The sequence below is a fragment of the Bacillus rossius genome, assembly GCF_032445375.1.
Source record: "Bacillus rossius redtenbacheri isolate Brsri chromosome 4 unlocalized genomic scaffold, Brsri_v3 Brsri_v3_scf4_2, whole genome shotgun sequence".
NCBI classification, from domain to species: Eukaryota; Metazoa; Arthropoda; class Insecta; order Phasmatodea; family Bacillidae; genus Bacillus; species Bacillus rossius.
In genome coordinates this window covers 7,743,825-7,764,675 of record NW_026962011.1, presented here as the reverse complement: position 1 = coordinate 7,764,675, position 20,851 = coordinate 7,743,825, and the positions used below count along the sequence as shown (strand labels likewise).

General features: G+C 37.9%; 2 protein-coding genes across 3 annotated transcripts in view; one reads left to right on the top strand and one right to left on the bottom strand.

The window, feature by feature from the left end:
* Positions 1–20,851, top strand: part of LOC134542196 (constitutive coactivator of peroxisome proliferator-activated receptor gamma-like) — a 131,212-nt gene that overhangs the window by 46,934 nt on the left and 63,427 nt on the right. The gene's annotated exons all lie outside the window — the stretch shown is intronic.
* Positions 1–20,851, bottom strand: part of LOC134542198 (leukocyte elastase inhibitor-like) — a 49,514-nt gene that overhangs the window by 8,664 nt on the left and 19,999 nt on the right. Inside the window, exons 2-4 of the mRNA XM_063386262.1 lie at positions 5,817–5,935; positions 3,590–3,772; positions 1,795–2,008 (exon numbers count right to left, since the gene is read on the bottom strand). Coding sequence (XP_063242332.1) covers positions 1,795–2,008; positions 3,590–3,772; positions 5,817–5,935 — 516 coding nt within the window. The remainder of the gene's footprint in view (positions 1–1,794; positions 2,009–3,589; positions 3,773–5,816; positions 5,936–20,851) is intronic.

The following is a 20,851-nucleotide window of genomic DNA, read 5'->3' as shown; positions in this document are numbered from 1 at the left end:
CATTTTTACAAGATCTGACATAATTTGTTTGTATCGTGATATGTTAGGTATTTTGTGTTTTAATTACAGGATTTTTCATCATTATAAATTAAAACAGCCTGTAAAATGTAAAAAAAAAAGACCAACATATAAAGGGTTATGCCGATAGGATAAAGGGATAAACTTGGATACGGGAAACAGAATAATTCCCATGCTGTTTTTGTTTTGCACTTGCGTGGCAGGTAGATAATAAGATCCTAAAGGTTTGTAAGATAGGGTAGGGATAATTGGGTAACATTTATTTTCACATTCAATTGTATTCATTGAATTAGAACCACATCTGAAGTCATATGAAGTGCATTTCATTCCCGGCATAATTATGTCCACTGTATTACGAATAAAAATTCACAGATACAACTTCCATGAAAACACACATTTTATAGGTAATAATAACCCTCGTTTTGCAATTTTAAAATGCACTAATTTACACATATATTTAAGCAGGAATATTTAAGTTTATATACATCACATACGTTTATGTACTTCGTGATCAATTATTAAAGTCCAATAATAATATACGACTCGACGAGAATCTAAAAGCGTTACTACACTTTCATGTAATTTTTAATAAAACTTTGACGAATATAGCGAAGCATTTTATATTTAGTAATAAATTATTCCATCGCATCCTGCAAATATTCAATAGAATTCCTCAAATAGTCATCATCACTATCAACAACTAACCTCGCCTGATACATCGCCATTTTTTTTTCTGTCGCTTAGCCTCCGGTTAAGCAGCTAGCGGCCGGTTCATCCACCCGCTAGGTTAGCCGGGACTTTAACTGGAAGGTAGACGTTAACTGGGAGTCATAAAACCGAAATAATAGCTAGCTTGCGGTTAAATTTTATCCGGAGGCTTAGCCAGGGGTCATAAAACCGGCCCTTAGCAGTCTGGGAATACCACGTGCTTACCGAGGCCACCGCATGGAGTGGCGTGAATAGGCATCGCTATTCTGGATGCTTTAATGGTTGGGTCGGCCCAGAATGACGTGACACATCACAACCACTCCAGTCGGTTCCAGAAAGACTGCCAACGGGTATAAAAGCGGCGATGCCGGCCTCTGCAGGAGTTCCAACAAGCGAGTTGAATGAAGTGCAAGTTTGGCAATCGACGCAAACGCAGAGTGACGGGACCATGCGAGTGCGACTGAGTGGGACGAGACTGTGTGTATGGACAACGGACATTAAACGTGGTGATTTAATTAGATATTTAAATATTAGTACCATTTTAAACTGTATAAATTAATTTTGCTATCCTGACGAACCCATTTCCCCACTTGTACCAATAATTAAACAATAATAACATCCTCGTTTGCATGTGAGTTTAAGTCAGTGGCCTTAAATGTAAATCCAGCCTGGTCCAAGCGAGCTCTTGATAGGATGACATGGAGGTGCAGTAAACTGATGGGCTGAAACCACAAAAATTTGGAAATAGGCAGTCCACACCACTTCAGAACAATTACTGCCCAGTAGAATGATTGCAATAAGGACACTTTTGAGGCCAGCGTGAATTAAATCCGGACATCTGTAAAGCGCACAGCGTCTTATACTAAACCAGGTGAGATAAATAAATCACAAGTGCCATGTTGGGCAAGCAGCAGTAATTAATTGTGGCTTTTCTCCACAACAACCATCATTCACGTTCTTGTAATGGTTATTCAGTATTTTGCTACATTGTTTATTACAGTACCTACTATTGTAAAGAATGTGATTGTATGTATTTTATGAATTTGTATGAATGGGCATAGTTCTCACCTGCTTCCACAATAGTGGGTATGAGCTGATGTGTGACAATCTTGACCCACTCGTTGATGGTATCAGCGGTGACTTTGGGCTGCTCAAAGTCTACCTGCTGCACATCTGCGTGATAGTAGCTGCGCAGAGCAACGGCGTACTCTGGCTTCAAGTTTAAGTCCCGCGACAGAAAGAGCCTATTGGCCATCTCCAGCGTGTAGCTGTTGCCAGCGCTCTGCAAGTAGTCACACATTCACAGATCACCACTTCAGTATTTATGATATGTCATCCTTCACTATGGGAACCATGCAATTATTATCAATGCAAATTCATCTACATAAAAATGTATGTCTGCAAACATCTTGAAGTCACCATCTATTATAATCTTTAAAAATTAAAGAAAATGATTGAAGCATCATTATATTGTTAATAATTATACTCCGTTGCACATCAAAAATTGTTAGTCCATTTCAATTAAATGGGAGGGTGACCTATTTATTTCTTTAAAAAACACTTGCAAACACATTCATCTATAAATAGTTTTTTTAACAGGTATAAAATATAATATTTTTTAGTTGAAAGTGTTCCTTGTAGTTTTAGTTTATCTGAAACTCAAGGTCCCCTTTATCATGTTAATAAATTACTTGTGTAGGGGTGCTTTTGTTTGCCTCTATCTTAAGCAGTGTTATTTAATGTGTTTGTTCTCTTCTTAATGTGAACATTGTAACTCTTAGTCATTCAAGTCATCAGTCCCTGTACTTGTTTGACGCAGCCCTCCTCTCCTGTGCTAATTAACTGTGATGATCCTTAATCTCGTTATACGTAACACATTTGTACATCTGTCACAATCTTCTCCGTAGTGTATCTGTACATTTATGACCCTCAGATTTTTCCTGAATCATCGGACTGACCAACCCTCAGTGCGTGAAAAATCATTACAAAATCCTGCCCCCCCCCCCCCCTTTCCCCCCCTCCCCCCTCCCCCCTCCCCCCAATGGTACATTTTCAGAAACATTTAGTAGAAAAATTGAATTTGGCAGTAACATGTCATACCCAACATATTTAACACAGGTAATTAGTTTTTACTTTGATTGGTGTGTTGTGCAATCCATTTGGATTTCCTAGGTGAATTGGAAGGGGCATGTCACACTCCCCACTACCCTTTTCCTTCCACCACTCATTTAAGAGGCTCCTAAATGGCATGCAGAGCTCCGGATGTTAATCTACCATTTACAGACAGCTCAAAATGTATTAATGTTATCTGATTGGAAATAGCAATTAACAGCCATTACACTTGCCTACACAAGTTTTGTTTTGATTTAGTTTTTAAAATTGTTTTCGGAACAGTGAAAAAGTTAAAATGTCTGTTTTTTATAGGTTTTTTTTTTACGATAGGTATGTGTAGGGAGACCAAAACTTAAATATTTCATCATACAGTATAGTCCTACTTATTCGGATGGGATTAAAAAAAAACAAAAACAGGCGTACTAATTTCTGTAGGTTAAAAACTTAGGTCTATGTTCACGCTGGTATTAAAACTAAAATTAAGCTGTAGGAAAAGTTGTAGTTCTGAAACAAAACAAATGTATTTATAGTTTTACCAATATTCAATTTGTCAAACTGTGTTTAATACGTACTTTCTGTGATCCTAGCATCATATTGTGCCCATCTATTCTAGATTAGCGAAACTGTATGGTATTATAGGATCATAGAGGCACGTTACTGGCGAGAGGACAGAGCGCGGGTGCGGTGCCGTGTGCGTGGAGGCGAAGAGGCGCTGTGATAGGCGAGCCAGGGCCGGGAGGGATGGGCCCACCTGCAGAGAGGCGAGGTACTTCTGCAGGTGGCTGCGTATCTCCTGCTGGGAGGCGGGCAGCCTGAGGGCCGTGCGTATCTGCTCGGCCGAGTCCCCCTGCGCCCCCTCCAGCACCATCGCGAGCACCGCCTTCACGCTCGCAGGCGACACCACCACGTTGCCCGTCTCCGCGTCGCACACCTCCTGCGACACACCCGCCCCAGTTGCTGAGTTTCAAAAATGCAATATTGTGAATGATATAAAATTATATTTTCCTCTCTATTTTGGTCTTTACGAGATTGTTAGCCGCGGTATTAGGTAAAAAAAAAAAAAAAAAAAAAAAAGTTGTCTGTGAAGTCGATAGTTTAACGTGACAACGTAATAACAAAACATTGATGAAATGATTGATCCAGAAGAAAATGAAATATCATATTCGGCCTGAGACTGAGCTGTAAAAACACTTTTTCGTGCGTGCAGCCGGCGTTCATCAATTTATTAGACGTTGTCACGTCAAAAAGAATTGAAAAGATAGCAAGTGCTCTATCTATGAAAATAGCCTTCAAAATGTCATATAAAATGTACACAGAAATAAGAATCTTAGTTTATCCATGCTTCAGAAAGGTTTATTTTTAACCATGAAGTTTGCATGGCAAGTAGGTAGAACATTGACTCCCACAGTTAAAAGGATTAGTGTTAACCAGCACTATCTTATTAATACTGACTGTACTATTTTAGCCAAAGAGTTGAAGATATGCAGCAAATCACAGAGTCAATAACACACTTGCGTGGTGAGAAAAGCAGAGGGGAAAAAAACATTCAAGAGAACAAATATTTGACAGCTTCTGTAAAGCTTGCCACACAAACAGAACATGATGGAGTCAGTAACAAAGTTTTGATATCCTATCTGCATCCATAATAGCAAAGAAATTTTCACCAGAGGCAAAGTACAGTTACAGTGTTTTCCTTGCTCATCCCCCTTCTCCTTCATTAAAATAGTAAATTACATCTCTATAATCATATATACTTATTATGGGGGTCTTGCTGAAGGATCAATAATATACATTTATTTCCATCACTTAAGAAGAACCTACAAGTAGATAGTTGCAAAATTATATATATATATATATATATATATATATATATATATATATATATATATATATAGTTCAGTTTTGATATAATTCCATTTTAAAGCAAACTACAATTTTTTTGGACAAATACTAATCTCTAATATTTTAGGCTAAGTTTTTCTTTATATAAATATATTCCCAATACATTTTTTTCAACTCAGAGAAATGAAAGGGGGGGGGGGGGGGCTGCCACACGTGAAAAATAGTAGGTTTTTTATCAGTTATTTTACTACACAGGTCATTTTTGAAAATGTTTATGTTTCTGGAAATTCTCAAGCAGTTGAGAAGTACCTTACAGTGGCACAAGTGGTCTTCAAAACATGCTAAAATTACTTTTAATATTGTAAATTTTAATTATAACTTAATAATACACCATATTATTTTCATTGGAATTTTTTTGTCACGTAAATTTGTGTATTTTTATTTCTTTGGGGATCTTTTCTGCATAATGAGAATATTTAAAAAAAAATAATTAGTCAAAAGCTGGAATAAACGCCTCCACACTCTCCCCCCACCCCCCCACCCCCCCAAAAAAAATCTGAAGAAATCCTAAAAATTATATCATTCCCACCAACAAAAGGAAATAATTTTAAAGCAAACAGCAGAGAAAGTGGTTCTATCCTCCTCCTCCCCCCCTCCCCCCTCATTGCTCCCTCCAATCACCCAAAATGAAATTCTGCATATGCTCCTGGAAGTGGTTGTTTTTATTTATTTATTTATTTATTTATTTATTTATTTATTCAATTTTTGTCTGTAGATGCCATATGGAGGTAAGGACTCCGGGATATAGAACAAGTCAATTAATACAAATATATACATATATACAAACAAACTGTACAACCACAAAAACTAGATATTACACAGTACTTTTACATTTCAAAAGTATTTTTAAATCTTTATAAATATTAAATTTTACTAAAGAAGATTAAACATCACGTGAAATGTAGTTTATATTCTTAAGAGATAATAATCTCTAGTCAATTTAACAGAAAATCATGCAAACAGTGCTTTAAGACAGAGATTGCTAACCTCTTCCCCTCCTCTACGGGCTTATAGATGAGGTTGTATGTTGGTTTTGTAAATATACGTCATGCATGGCAAGGGAGGATGTCACTCACCCTTAGCAGCTCCACGTCAAAGAAGTTGAAGCGGTTGTCCATGGCGTCTTTGAGGAAGCTGCTCTTGCGCAGAGGCAAGAGTGCTGCAGCGAACTGCAGTGTGCATGCGCCAAGCAAAACTGCAACAAGCAATAACAGTCGTTAGGTTTTCATTTGGACTGTCCGCAGTCCCTGGCTATTACTGCGTTAAAATGCATTTAGGCTTGTATATGTTTGTATATTTATATAGAACTACGTTTACAATATTTGTGCTTCCATAAGAAGTGGTTCTGAAACAGAAAAAAAGCTAAGGATTGGATGAAACAAGCAAAATTATAAAACTCCAGCTTTCATGAAGTGTTTTCTTTTACTCAGGGGTGTAGCCAGGGGGGGGGGGGTTAGGGGTTCAACCCTCTCCCCCCCTTAGCACCAAAACTTTAATTAATTTCTTATTCATCACTCAAACAAATTTCATATTAAAATTAATAACATTTTTACCATTACAATATTTAAATTTAAGTACCAAAAACTGCTAAAATAGCACTATTTTACACCTTAAAATCCAAATTTTCCCGGGGAAGGATCCCCGGACCCCCCCCCCTTTAATACGGGGGGGGGGGGGGCATGCTTCTTAACACCCCCCATACACAAATCCTGGCTACGCCACTGCTTTTACTTAATAATACTTCATATATTAAGCAGGATACCAAATGTTAATTCAAATGAAATTTCCCTTTGGGACTGTAGTATTTTAGAAAGGGTGGTGTGCTCTTTGTGATGTGAATTCGAGAAAACAGTTGGTTTGACACATCACTACTGTAAAACGGGATGAATATGATTAGAGGGGTGAATACGTTCAAAAGTTTGTAACATATTTTGAAACATAATACCTATAGCAGAAAATTATTACAAACAGAACTATGTGTTAGAACTATCATAACAATGTGTAATTTTTTTTCTGCTGTATTATGTTTCAAAATATGTTACAAACTTTTGATCTTATTCGCCCCGTTTTACGGTACCTGACACGTAATGTAAATTTAAATCTACACAGTGCTTTGTGACGTGACATTTTGTCTACCCTCCGAGATAGCCGTTTTGGTTATATTGAGGTGAGTGGAACCCCAAGAGGGAAATTGAGTTTTGTGACTCGCTTCGTGACGTGAACGTGTGTGCAGTGTGCGCTGTATGGTGGGACTCCCCCCCCCCCCCTCTTGACCCTTCAGCCACCCTAGCCAGCAGGCGTGGGGCTGAACGCAGAAGGATGGTGGCCGCTAATTGCGAGCGCAAACCAGTGCCCCGCCTACAGCGACGCGCGGTGGAAACGACAGACGCGTGTATCTTCCTTGCTTCGTGGTCCCATGCACGATCATTATAAGATCTGAGTCATTACTTGTTTATGTTCAAATTTAAAAATCTTATTATTTTGTTTATTAAGAACTTGAAGAAATAAAATTTCGCTTTCACGTATGATTGTTGCAAAATTTTCACCCATGTAAGGCTTGTAAGGAAAGCTAACACATTTGGCGGATTATTTTGCAGATGGAGTTATTTAATAATCGTAACATAGATTTATTAATAACAATAATGAATCCCAAAAATATTTAAAATGTAAGGTTTAGCAGAAACATGGCGGTTTTGAGCCGTAACCTTCATTACAACCGTGCGCAATACTAAAGCGAGTCATTCCCTCTCACCACTTCTTTTTAACCGACAGACGCGGAGAAATTCTATGGTATTAGTACGGATTAGGCACTTACCAAAGCACCCAACCGAATGAAAAAAAACTGATATGGAAAACAGTGTCAAGAATTGAGACGGAATTAGGATTTATATTATATACGAAACTATTAAACATTATGGTAATGATAGTTTCAACTACTGCTAGCGCAGTGAGCTTCCCTAAGCCGAGACACGCCAAGACAAATTATAAGAAGTTGCCAGACCTATCTATATGACCGTGGTTACGACACTGAACATATAATAATTCACGTTAAATTTTACGTAAAATTTTGTGTTTGAGTTACTACCCCCAATCATTTCATTAAAATAATTGTAACACGTCAGAATAATGAGAAAAATAAATGTTTTACCCTCAATTATTTCAGTGAGTGCGAAATTATTTCATTGAAATATTTGTGTGGTAACGCCATTTTTCACATACTTTTGTGATGAGTTGCTACCCACAATTATTTAATTGTAAAACGTAACACGTCATCCAAGTATGTGAATAATGAAGGCGTTACTCCCAATTATATCAGTGAAACAGTTTTGTGACACACAAAAATTTGTGGTGGTTATATAACCGAATTCAATAGCATAATCCAGACGCTCAATGTGCAGTATTAAATACTTTCTGTATTAATTTACAAAAATTTAAATTTCGTTCAGCTCCCTCTTCAAAGACGTATACCGACCAGCCTTGGGAATAACTTTATAGACCATATTATTTCGTATAGATGTTTTCAACTTCTTTTGTCTTGATGTACCTACCTGCAGTCGAGGTTAATCGGTCGATTCAGACTCAGTCTGTATTTCGCCAGAGGAAAGAGCCGTAGCCATGGCAACGACGCTCGGTCTCGAGGGAGGAGTTTTCCGTGCGAGGTCGGCAGCCCTGCGAGTACAGTCACGTGCGCGGGGTAGAAGCCTTTGCGACTCCCGTTCAACACTTCCGACATTTCACAAAATTTTTTTTTTTTTTACTTCTTTGACGTAAGCGTCTGTTTCGTGCACGGAGTCAGGAAATCGTAAGATCGAAACACCGCGGAAATAGTTATTGACCACGTCTTCTGGTGGTTAGAATTTCCATCGTTAGGCATACCTGGGCGCATATATTATGTGCAGAACTTCAGAAGAAACCACGTGATTTGAAAACTGCTTAACATTTCAGAATGGCGTCTGTTTACGAAAAGCGTTTAAGAATATGCTGAGGGTGGATGAGTAGTTTTGTTTCCTTATTTAGATTTTAAACTGTATTGAAAAGGACTTAAACGTGTTTTTTCAAGAACAATTTACAGGCATGAAGAACGCGGTAGAGACTTCAAACCCCTCAAGGGATTTGCAGTACATCTTTATCTTCATTTCTCTGCCATATGATGTTACTGTTACCACTCAAGTGGCATAGTTTACATATGCACGACGAGAAGACTGCGAGCCAGTTCAGAGCCTTGCGATTAGAGGCGACATCGTGCCAGAAGCACCAGCGAACGTCGTTCTTACTATCCCGCCCATAACTAGACGGGCCTCCTTAAACCCAGTCACTTCCATGAAATAAATCTTTTCAACCCTTTCCAACAATTCAAAAACAAAACTTCAGCCAATGGTTTCGAGCGTCTAACCAACACGCCGCAGACCATGAACTGAAAAAAAAAAAAGTTTCTCCCGGTTACCTTATAATCATGCAGAATTTGTCACCTCCTATTTACGTGTATTAAAATTAAATTTATATATACGTATTTTTTGATATAGTCGCAAGTGTATTAACATTCTGACATATTGAACATTACTCTAAATATTAAGTTTTATCTTATGTGTGCATTGTCGTATTAAAATATATTAAGTTTTAACTAATTTTTTTTTGTAAATTATTTCTGCGTATTGTTAGTATGTCTTACTGCACTATAAAAATAGTGCCTATTTATTTCAAATACATTTATTACATGTTTTGAATTTTGTAGCTATTGAAGAGTAAATTTGCTGCAACAAAACAAATATGTATAAATGTACTTCTAGGTTTTTTTTTTTTTAGATCGTTTGGAATGCAAATAACGAAACATTTCTTTGGTGAAATGTGTCTTTATTAAAACCTGGAAAAAATAAAGGAGAAATGTCTTTGAATAAATGTCATGTTTTCACTTGCAATTAAATGTTCTGTTTATTACTTGATTCAAATAGATCTTTAGACTACAAAGAATTTCTGAATATTGCAACATAGTGAGAACATGTTCATGTTTTCTTTTCTCCGTTACGTACTCTAATCTTTCATTATTATTTAAAATAACTTTAGTTCTAAATGTTTTTGATCAAATTAGATAATAATTATAATTTTTTTAATAGTTGCCATCAAACTGGTTTTAAAGCCAAATGTTAAAAACAGTTTTAGAGCAAAAAAATTTAATTTGTGTTTACTTAGTAATATTGTTGGAGGATTTATTATAGAGTGAAAGAACAAAACATATGCAGTAAAATATCACGTATAAATTTTAAGTAGCAGCTAAATTATGTATTATGGAGTGTTGGTTATAACTTTGATAAGTTTATGATAACTGTACAGTTATAAATGTAGAAAATCATCTCGCCTGGCGTCGTCTGCGCAGTATTTCTAATGAAGGAGTATGGACAGATCTGTTAACTGTTTGAAAAGAAATCACGGAACAAGTTGTAATACTATTACAACACTTCATTAATTAAAGTGCCAAGTTTCTGGAGGTCCTGAATTATGGTTGCAGCGTTGATACATATTCTCAGGAACGGAGTTTGTATTTTCAACAACAAGATCATCGCGTGAATAAGTTTTATTAGAACCTCTAGCGAACTTATTTATTAATAGAAACGGTTGTGGGTTTGTAAGTGTGCGTGTCGGTTGCCTCGGAGGTACATTGTAGAGTTGCCTTCACTTCCGGCTACATGCCCGATGAACTGTGAAATCGACGTGATAGCTCCCGTTAAAAGCCAGCGCCATTAAAAAAAAAAAAAAAAAAGCTCCGTCCTCGCGGCAATGCCGATGGGAGAAAATAATAACTCATCGTTAGCCGGCATCGCGTCAGCGCATCCGCCTGTGCGGAGGTCCGTTCCATAAATTCCGTCACAAAAGCGGTCGTGAAGCTAGAGGAGGGAGGGGCGGGTGGTAAATGATGGGCCCCGGGGGTCACAGGAAGAGGAGGAGTGGGTGGGAACACGCTGGAGAGAGGGAAATTTAATCCTGCGAGGTGCGAAGCAGAATCACTACCCTCCAATTTCCAGACTCGTGAATTTGTGTAGTGGCTAGAGGTTTGTTTTGCTCGCGGTCTCTCTTTTTTACCTTTCAACTCTCGGGGAGCGTTTCGCTTGCCGGGTACAGTTCGGCGGATGGTCGCTCTACTCGTGGGGGCAAGATGCCCTCAGAGGTCAGTCCGGTCACGCCCTCGAGCAAGAGTCGTGAGGTCAAGAAGTCTGCCGGGTGTGTTGGCGCGGTCGTCTGCCTCTGCGTCGTTCGTGGTGTTCAGGACAATGAATAACTTATCCGTACCTTTTACATATAGCGATGATGATCGTACATGATGATATTTTGAATAAAGTATTTTAGTTGACGTGTATTTATTAAATTTCTACAGGTTACGTCGGGTACATCCTTATTAACAATCTTTCCGTTTAGAAACATACAAAAAATAATTTGTTGCAAGATATCAGGCACTCACTAAGCAATTTCACCTTCAGACAAATCTCAATTAGCAATTTCATTTTCCAGGAAAATGTCTTCGGAAGTTTCACCATTTAATAATTGCATTTTTGTGATTTTATATGATTCTTAGTATCTGCTGTTTGTAAGAAGTGGGGCAAAATGTACAGTAAGTGAATTTTTGTTTCCCCTGATTTATTGTGTCGTGTTCACTTGCTACGAGTTCGTGTTATCGGTTTCCACAAGCGGGTAACGCATTCAAAATTCGCATGTGTAATCTCATTTTCATAAAATGTTTCTTTGTAAAATAAAATCTGCAATAAGCCGAAAATCTTAAATTGCGGGCTAAGTCGAACCTTGAAGGCTTTCTACTGAATAATTCGATGCGCGCATTCCCAACCACTACACGCCATCGACATACAAGCAAATAGTCGACTAAGAGGACCGCATTCTCCCCCCCCCCCTTTCCCCCCCACCACAACTCACTGTCAGCGGGTCTCGCGAATTGCATTCTTGAACGTGGAGTAAGTGGCCTTGAACTTGAAAAGGGAGGGGGGGTGAAGGATATAAGTGGTGCAATGTTACCTTTCTCGCTCTGCCATCTTCTATCGGGCTTATTCTTCTCAGCTGGTCATCAGCTCATGGAACGTTGGCCACGAAAGATTTTAGTACCGGCTCTTCTGTCCACGTTGCTCCGTGCGTGACCAATGCAGACGAGTGCTTTCGCTGCGGTGATAGGCTGGTTTGTGTACCCGCGGATATTTGCACGCGACCACTGTTCCATCATTACTTCGAGGTTTATCATCGGTTGATATGTGTAAAACCCGACCGTGTTATGTTCTAGCATCTCAACGTTATTCCATTCGAAATTAATTCCTCGTAGCCGTTAAATACAATCTCATTGGTAGGCCATTTGTAACGCTTCTGTGCATTGTGGAAGCTTCGCACGGATAATTAAACGTAAATATCCCGTGCTTCCGTGATTCATTCCCATTATCGCGGCCGTCGGTCTGGTTTTACGCTGTGCGTTCAAAACTTCCGCAGCTTTTTTTTTTGCTGAAAAATTTTATATTTTTAGACAGCTTCTGTTAGAGTGCACACTGCATGTCTCTCAAGGATGCACTAAGTAAATTTATCAAAATTTCACATGTGAACAATGGATGTAGAAGACAGCAGCGAGTAGAAACTGGCTGCCTATCCGGTTCAACCGCATAGTGTGACGCCGGCCTCATTGCGGAACGGGCATTACTGTGAACACAATGAGCGGTAGATGCATTTGTGTTTTCCCGTCATCACGTGATTCAGTAGAATTTCTTTTTTTGAGACTGCGAATTGGTTGCACTATATTCCGTGGTTCGTCTTCAGCCGCGCGGGTTTGCCTTCTTATGCACCAGCCACTAACATGTGTCTTGAGGCGCGGCTCGAAAGACGTGCGGAGTTGTAGCACACACAAACTGCGTACAGGATGAGTCAGAATTCAACCGGCAAACTACGGCTGCATGTTCATAAACAAAAAAATGTGAGCTAATTTTCTAGTACTCGCCGGTGATGTTTAACATCTAACCACGGCAACGAGACGATTAATGTGCCCAGTTCAGTGCTGGCCAGCTTCGCTCTTCCCGACGGCCGTGTATCATTCTTGGAACTAAACTCTGACGGCCAAATTATATTATTTTATACAAAACTAGCATCAGTATTGGGCGTTGCCCGGGATGGACACAGGGTGAAGGAGACATTTTTTTTTTCGAAATCAGATGTAGACAGTAATTGTCTCCTTCGGGTCTCGCCAAGGAGAAAAAAAGGAAGTTGCCAAACCTTACTATATGACCGTGTGGCGGACATAGAGAAATGACACACACTCACTGTTTGTATGTCTATGACCTGTGATTTTCTGTTATTAGAAGCGAATTTACCCATGACGATCGGTTGAACAGTTTAGAAGTTGATGCCCCTCAACGCAATCTAGGGGTGAGTTAACAAAAAAATGGATAACATATAATGTTCGGCCACACGGTGTCGGAGATTATCAATTTTACACACACACACACATACATATATATATATATATCCATTTATATCTATACTAACATTATAAAGCTGAAGAGTTTGTTTGTTTGTTTGTTTGTTTGTTTGCACGCGCTAATCCAGGAACCACTGGTCCGATTTGAACAATTCTTTCAGTGTTGGATAGTACATTTATCGAGGAAGGCTATAGGCTATATTATATTATCAATAACATTAGGGATCCTTACTAAAAGTCTAATTTAGAATCAAATGCCTTGGAGGGGGTTAGATACAACATGCAGTACACGTACGAAGTGTGTGTTGACAATGCCGCAGGGGCTATAAGTTTATTTCCTATTTCCTATTTCCTATTAACATTGTTGCCACGCACTAGATTCCTTATCATTCTTAATTTTCCCATACAAGCAAAAAACACCCGTGTGATATTAACAACGAAGCAGTCACCCTCATATAGAATTCATAGAGATAGTGTGAGGTATATATGTAGATATAAAGAGATAAATACAGATAGAGATACATAGATATATAGGACTATAGATGTAGATAGAGATAAATATATATATTTAGAGACATGAATAGATTATTTGTATATGTGTAACTACTTCAAACATATTACAAAACAAAACTGAATGAGGCATTGCAATGCATGCCGAGCATTAGCTAGATAATGGAATCTTTTCAATATTAGTATTCCCTTATTTTTCAGTTTTTTTTCTATATTGCTTTATAAAGTCTAGATAACATACAGACCAGGTAAATAACTATAAACTGGCAGAACAACGTCTGTCGGGATCTGAAAGTGATATAAATTATTTTGCACACTTGACATTCAAATTAAGAAGACAATTACTAACTACATCTGATCTCTAAACAGTTCCCCTTCACCCTGTGTTCAGACCGGGCAACGCTGGGTACTGCAGCTAGTTTATATATACAGATTACTACATGTTTCTTTTTAATTTCGTGTTATTTTCTACAGTAACCAATAATCAAATAGAGCAAATATATGGCATGTAATGTGGGGACGAAAAAAATTATATCTTTTTAAACTAGTATTTTTATAAAATAAATTAAACCTTCGAATAAGTATATGAACCAATGTAAGTTTTCCAAAAAAAAATATTTCTGTGACAAATTATTCTACGTACTTGCATGCAAACAATGATGGCTAGCTAATACACGACAGATCTGATAATATTTCTTAGTTGAAACCTGGCGTAGCGAGGTCAGGTGGTACGCGATGCGGAAAATTTGTTGTTCTCGCCCCCCCCCCCCCTTCTTTTTTTTTTACAGAAAAAAATGTAGTAAAAACAAGAGGCGTTTAGTTTTAAGTGTTATTTTCTGGTTTATATACTTAACATATTGTAGGCATATTAACACTTAAAACTTTTTTCCTCTAAAAATCTTTCTTTACTAAGCAATTCGTTTATTTATTTTTTTTACAAGGTGGCTAATTCAGAGTGCCGAGCTTGACTAATAGTGAACCTAAGATAAATCTTGATAAATTTTAGTTTTTAAAAAAATCTCTCACGTGATGCTTCTTAAACGCACGACGTTTACCCGAATCTTAAGACGTAATTCAGATTTGGTACAGAATCAAAAGGTTTATATCCAACAGGAATACCATTCTGTAGTAAATTATCAAAACTATTTATAGAAAACTTAAAAAATATAATAAAAAATGTTTTCAGACCAATTTTTTTTATGTGTAACATCTTAGCACTCGGTATCCGACATTTTTTAGGAGTCATTTCGTGAATGGTACGGATGTCGCAAGGAACGGAAATGTGCTAAACACGGTGCTGCCATCTGTGGCGGATGGCGTGAGCCAAAGTTCACAAAGCCAAAGGACTACTTTATAGTATTAGATATTTAATGAATTTTAACCATGTCAGCTGTATTTTAATAAAATTCCTTGTCAAAAATCAGATTCAAGGACCGTGCTACTACTGAAATGATTTAATAGTGTACGTAGCTGCTCCGGCAGCGAATTCTAGCGGTTGTTGCAAAAACTACGTGTGATTCGCGTCCAGAAATGTACTTTTAAACACAATTTGCTCATATTTATCGCGCTCAGCATTATTTTGAAGTATTATACGTAAAATTTCTTATCCATGTTTCATGTTGTAAGTGTATTTGCTGCACGAGGAACACATCTATGGCGAGTATTAAAAGACTCGCTCACGCTCATTTTTATTATTTCATGTCACTTTTGTTGTTACCCCCCTCCCTCGCCCGGAAACCTTGCGGCTGGCCGCCGGTGAGAAGCCTAAGATGTACATCAAGTTCTGTCCCTTCCCGATTACACCCGAACAATTCACCTTCGGCCAACTTCGGGATTTGTTTTATTTTTGCGCAGGAAAAATGAATTCAAATATTAAAAGTGGTCGGTTAGGTTAGCTACATTAAAACGCTTTAAAACATTATGGACGGTTAGTTAGGTTAGTATAGCTACATTAAAATAAACATATATATATATATATATATAAATAATAAACCCGAGGTTGGCCGAAGGTGAATTGTTCGGGTGTAATCGGGCAGGGACAGAACTTGATGTACATCTTAGGCTTCCCGGCCGCCGGTAGAGCGTCAACTGCACTTCTTTCCTCGCGATCATTAGGGACCGGAAAAATTCGTGGGTTCAATGACCTGTAGGATGAACTCCATAGTTCTACGTACACTCGGTCAAATGCCACACACTGATTTGCTGCTGTCTTGTGAGACGTTCCAGCGTAGCAGCCTGTGATTCGATAAAGCTTTGGTTGGGTGTTTCTCATTGGCTCAGAGTGATCCAGGTGAGTTGTGAGCCAATAGCAGAGGCAGCACTGAGGTATAACTATTTGTATTTTAGCCTATCGCGAAATGAATTCGCGAATTTTTCCGGTCTCTACCTGCCGTCTCGCCACGTACCCTCGGCGTGTCGGCGATACACCGGAACCGCGTCTGGTCTCCGCCGTCGAAGAGGGCCGCCACCAAGGCCATCCGCTGCACCTGGCCGCGGCTTCCCGTTCCCACAACCTGCTCCTGCTGGGCGGGTGTTCTCCCCGCCCCCTCCACGCCACCTCCCCCCTCCTTCCCGAGTGCGGCGTCGCGATTACCCGCCGACGTGCCAATTAAACCTGCTCGAGTCCGCGCTCCCGACTGTCAGCGGCCTGGTGTTTCACACTCCACGTCAAGCCGAGAACATGCATATTTTTCGCCTCGAGACCAGCTGAGCGTAAAAATAAAAAATAAAAATGCGCTTGTAACTCAGGTCACGTGATAGAAGTGAAACTTGTTTGGCAGTTCGAACCTCGACTTGTAAATGCTCGCGAAAACGTTGCAATGAAATTGACATTTTTTTTCTCGCATGATTTACACAATTAATTAAAATAATACGTACTTGAAAGAACGCCATTTTTTTTCCTTGCGAATATGGCCCGTGGCGCGGTGCAAAACAATAAGCTCAAACCTCGTTATGTTTCCCTCTGCTTAGATACTCCCTTACTACATGCACTTAGTAACTCTCCCTAACCCAGACGCACTTAGTTTTAAATTAAGGTTAGAAAAAAAATTAAAATTCAGCCTTAAAACTGTACACTTATCGCGCCCAAAAGAGGTTTAGCTTCAAAAGGCTGAATAATCTGTGTTTCGTGATTCGTGATGTTGCTCTCATTTCTACTGTCAGCACACCTATCACAGTAATCCAGTGCGGAAGCAAGTGGATCGACCAAATAGCCCAATGGGTTCTCTTGTGGACGGTCACCAATCACAAGGAAGAAACAACTGGCGTAAACATACCTTATTGCAGTCTAATGGGCGTTCGCGAATAATGCTTCTTATTGATAGGTCATTAAATTACTGTTTTGAATTTAAAAAATAACTTTCGTAGTTTTTTAGTTATAGCAATTTTTTCAATAATTTTTTTAACCCCACACTGCACCAAATTATTAAATAGTGCGACTAAAAATTTTGGGACGCAATCATAAATAACTCTTCTATTGATAACAATTCCAAATAAAATCAAACATAATTGAAAGAATTATGCTGCAAAATATTTTTTAATGGGATAAATTTCACTAGTCATGCTGTAAAAAAATTACTTCGCTAACTATAAAGTTAAATTCAAGAAAAAAGGGCTAAATATATAAAATTACTTGCTAGGTTAGCAAAGTAATATCTAATAAGTATAGCATAACTTTTGAAGAAAAAAAATCCTATAAATCGAAAATTTAAATTTTAAATTCAGAAACGTGTAATACTCGCCTGTAAACTGTTCTCGACTTTACGTTGAGTTAGGGGACACTCTGTATACCTGAAAACTTGGCGACCGTTGAATTCTGTGCAGTAGGCACATATCAGTTTGTAAGTGTAGATACAACCTCTGGTAATAAACGCTAATGATGATCACTGCAGCAGGGAAGACTGATTTAAAATAATTACATTGCTGGTTTCATTCTTGAACAAGGACTGCGAATAGTATTCAAAGTTTGTATTTTTGTAATTCAAGTGAATCGTGGAGCTGTAGTTGGACGGTGCATTGCTCGGAATGTACTAATTATTTCCTCGGTACCTACTAATGTTGCTTGGAAGGTATTAATTATTGCGCGGAGCAAGTGCACCAGTACTATTCTACATCGAGTCCACAGTGCGACGAGACTAACGCAGCGCGATGGACGCATCACGTTGGAGAAATCTGTGACGTCAGGCGCGACGGACTTTCCGATCAGAAGAGATTTCTGTTGCCATCGCGTCGGGAGTGTGACATTACTGAAATGTGCTTCGGAAATTTGTTTTAGAACGGTGACTAGAATGGGGAATTGGTAAAATGATAACAATCCGTGATTTTTAAATATTTTGTTTAGTTAATTTATCTGCTAAATGTGTTCTCGTAGTAACTTTTCCAAATTAAAGTTAAATTTGAATTAAACGTGTTTAGTTTTTTTTTCAAACGTTTTGGTTTTAAAAAAAGTGAATTAATATATCAGTACTCGCCAGTATGTGTAAACATCTAACATTAACGGGCAAATCCATGTGTTCTAAGTTTGTTCATGTTGCAAATAAACTTGTAATACGAGACTCGGATACGATATTTAACGTAGAATTTGTTAAAATAATACCGATTGTGATAAATAAACTGATAAATAAAATAGACGCTTTTCAAATACCAACATTTCTGGATGCGAATCACACGTAATTTCTGCGCTCCCGCTAGATTTCGCTGCCTGAACGTAAACGTTGCTCGGCACCATCAAACTCAGCCAACAATTAGCAGCACGATACAGCCGGAAATTTTAAACTATTAGAAACGTCTCCGATAAAACCCCGTTTGGACCTAATATTCGACTAAGAATTTTATTAAAATACTGTCCATCTTGTTAAAATTTTAATACCATAAAGTTCCCGCACACGTTTGAAGATATACTTGTATGGCGTTACTAAAAATATTAACTTTAAACATTTTAAAACACATTATAACACTAAGTATATGTTTGTGTATTTGTTTCTGCTTAGCAACAGTAATCAGTCTGTAAATACTTCCTAAAAACAAACCTTAATCTTATTGTGCTGACTCAACATTATATAATATTATTATTCATAATGTTATCGAAAAAGTATAAAGGTTTATACAGTGACAGATTTGAACAACGCCCCTCTAAGTTAACAAGCGAGTGCTCTTCCACAGTGCTACATAGCCCATTGGGAATATACAGCTGGAAGGAGAATAGGTATTATAGCCTAATTATTGTAATGTCAGTTTTCTTATGTATTTTAAAACTTGTGATTAATTTTTACTATGAATATTTTAGTTTATCAAATATATTCCAGGTTGGTTTCATTTCCACACCAATACGTTTGGTGTGTTCCTTATGTTTACGAAAGTGACTATATTGCTACACATGATTCGCCATCTTTGTGTCACATTTCCGTTCATCGACTTCCGTTCCATTATTACCAAATGACGTACCGAGAGCTAAGATGTTTACACATAAAAAAATCTGAAAACATTGAAGGCTGACGTACTTTTTGTGTGCGTGCGTGTGTGTGTAATTTCAAGAAATATTTTATGTGTGCATATTTTCTTTTCACGCGTAGGTAAAAATCGTTATGTTCTCAATAAAGCGATAGTTTTCTGTCGCATCGCGCGTCATTCGCTTCGCGTATTTTGTGATTCCGCATAACAGAGTGTTTCCTTACATGGATTTCCTTTATGTTAATTATTTATAGCAAGTAATTGCTTCTTTTATTACAAACGTTTGAGACTTTGAGACTTTGCTGACATTAAGAGCGAACTCGACAACAGTCGAACCCTTAAAACATACTCGGAATTTTGTTTTAGAATCAAAGAATGCTCTGATGATAATGAAGATATGTAAATATTTAAATTGCTGCTTCTTGAAATCTTTAGTAAGCGAGTTCGTCTCTATCCGCTACTCTTCAATTCGCTTCATATTTTTATGTATACATATATATAGTTAATTTAAAAACCCAGCAAGGGAATCTTTCTTATCATCGTGTGTTTAGTTGGGCTCTTTCAGTGTGTCCTCGCATTTACGCTTTTTTATTTTTATTTTTTCGTTTCAAGAGAAAACACCGTGAATCTCCCCCCGTGCATTATTACTCAGAGTTGCCAACGTTGTTTGTTCATTTCGTGCGAAAAACAGAATAGATGATTCAGCGTTTTTTTTTTGTGTGTGCAAGCTGACCAAGGGTAAAAGTTCACAATGCCCCTCTTTGTCCAGTGGTAATGAGTAGTCAAGTCTTTTTGTGTGCGGGGTTTACATGTTTCCACTGTAGATACGGGAGTGGAAAAATTAATTCTACGTCAGAGTGCGCGTAATAAGCGTTTTTTTTTATGTCTCGGTGGATTGACTGAACTTTGATTAAATGTTGAACCTGGTGTTGGCTTTGCAATTTTCTGTTCCAATAAAGGCAGCGCTTATAAGAAAAAAAATTCTAGAGAAAATACTTTCGCTTTTAGAATTATGTGTCATTTTTTCGTCGCTTCCTGCTTGTGAACATTTTATCTTCGGACAAACCGGACGATGAATGTTCAGTTACATGAAACATAAGTCACTAACTTTTTTTTAGCACTTTCATGATATTTTTTTTAATGTTGCGCATGCATCACTACAGTATACTAGATGATTTGGAGACAGATACTTGGTATATATTTAATAAGGATAAATAGGCGTAAGTTTCATTTTCTGAACCTATTATTCCGGAAACAGTTGCTGATACACGCGAGTGAACAAAAATGTGTTTATTTGTACATTTTTTTATTATTTTTAAACGAACCTAGAGCACTGTGTTAAGTAGTGTGTTTTAACAACTACGAAGGCGAAGTTCTGGGATATTCAATTTTTTTTTTTTTAGAAAAGTTCTTTATTTTTAAGATAGCAATGTATTTTACAGTACATAAATATAGTGTCTGTATGGAAATAACATTTCTTATAATGAGTTTAGAGGGAAAAAATAATAGGAATCACAAAAAATCTACTTGAAAGTAAACTCAATAACATCAACGTGTGTCAAAACAACTTTAGGACGTTTAAGCCTCTCTACCGAAATTTAAATACCTGAATGTGATGCTGAAAACAACTGATCAAGCTACTGTTTGCACCCAACTATAAAAATATCCCCATGTGCAATCGTGATACATACGCTTGAGAAT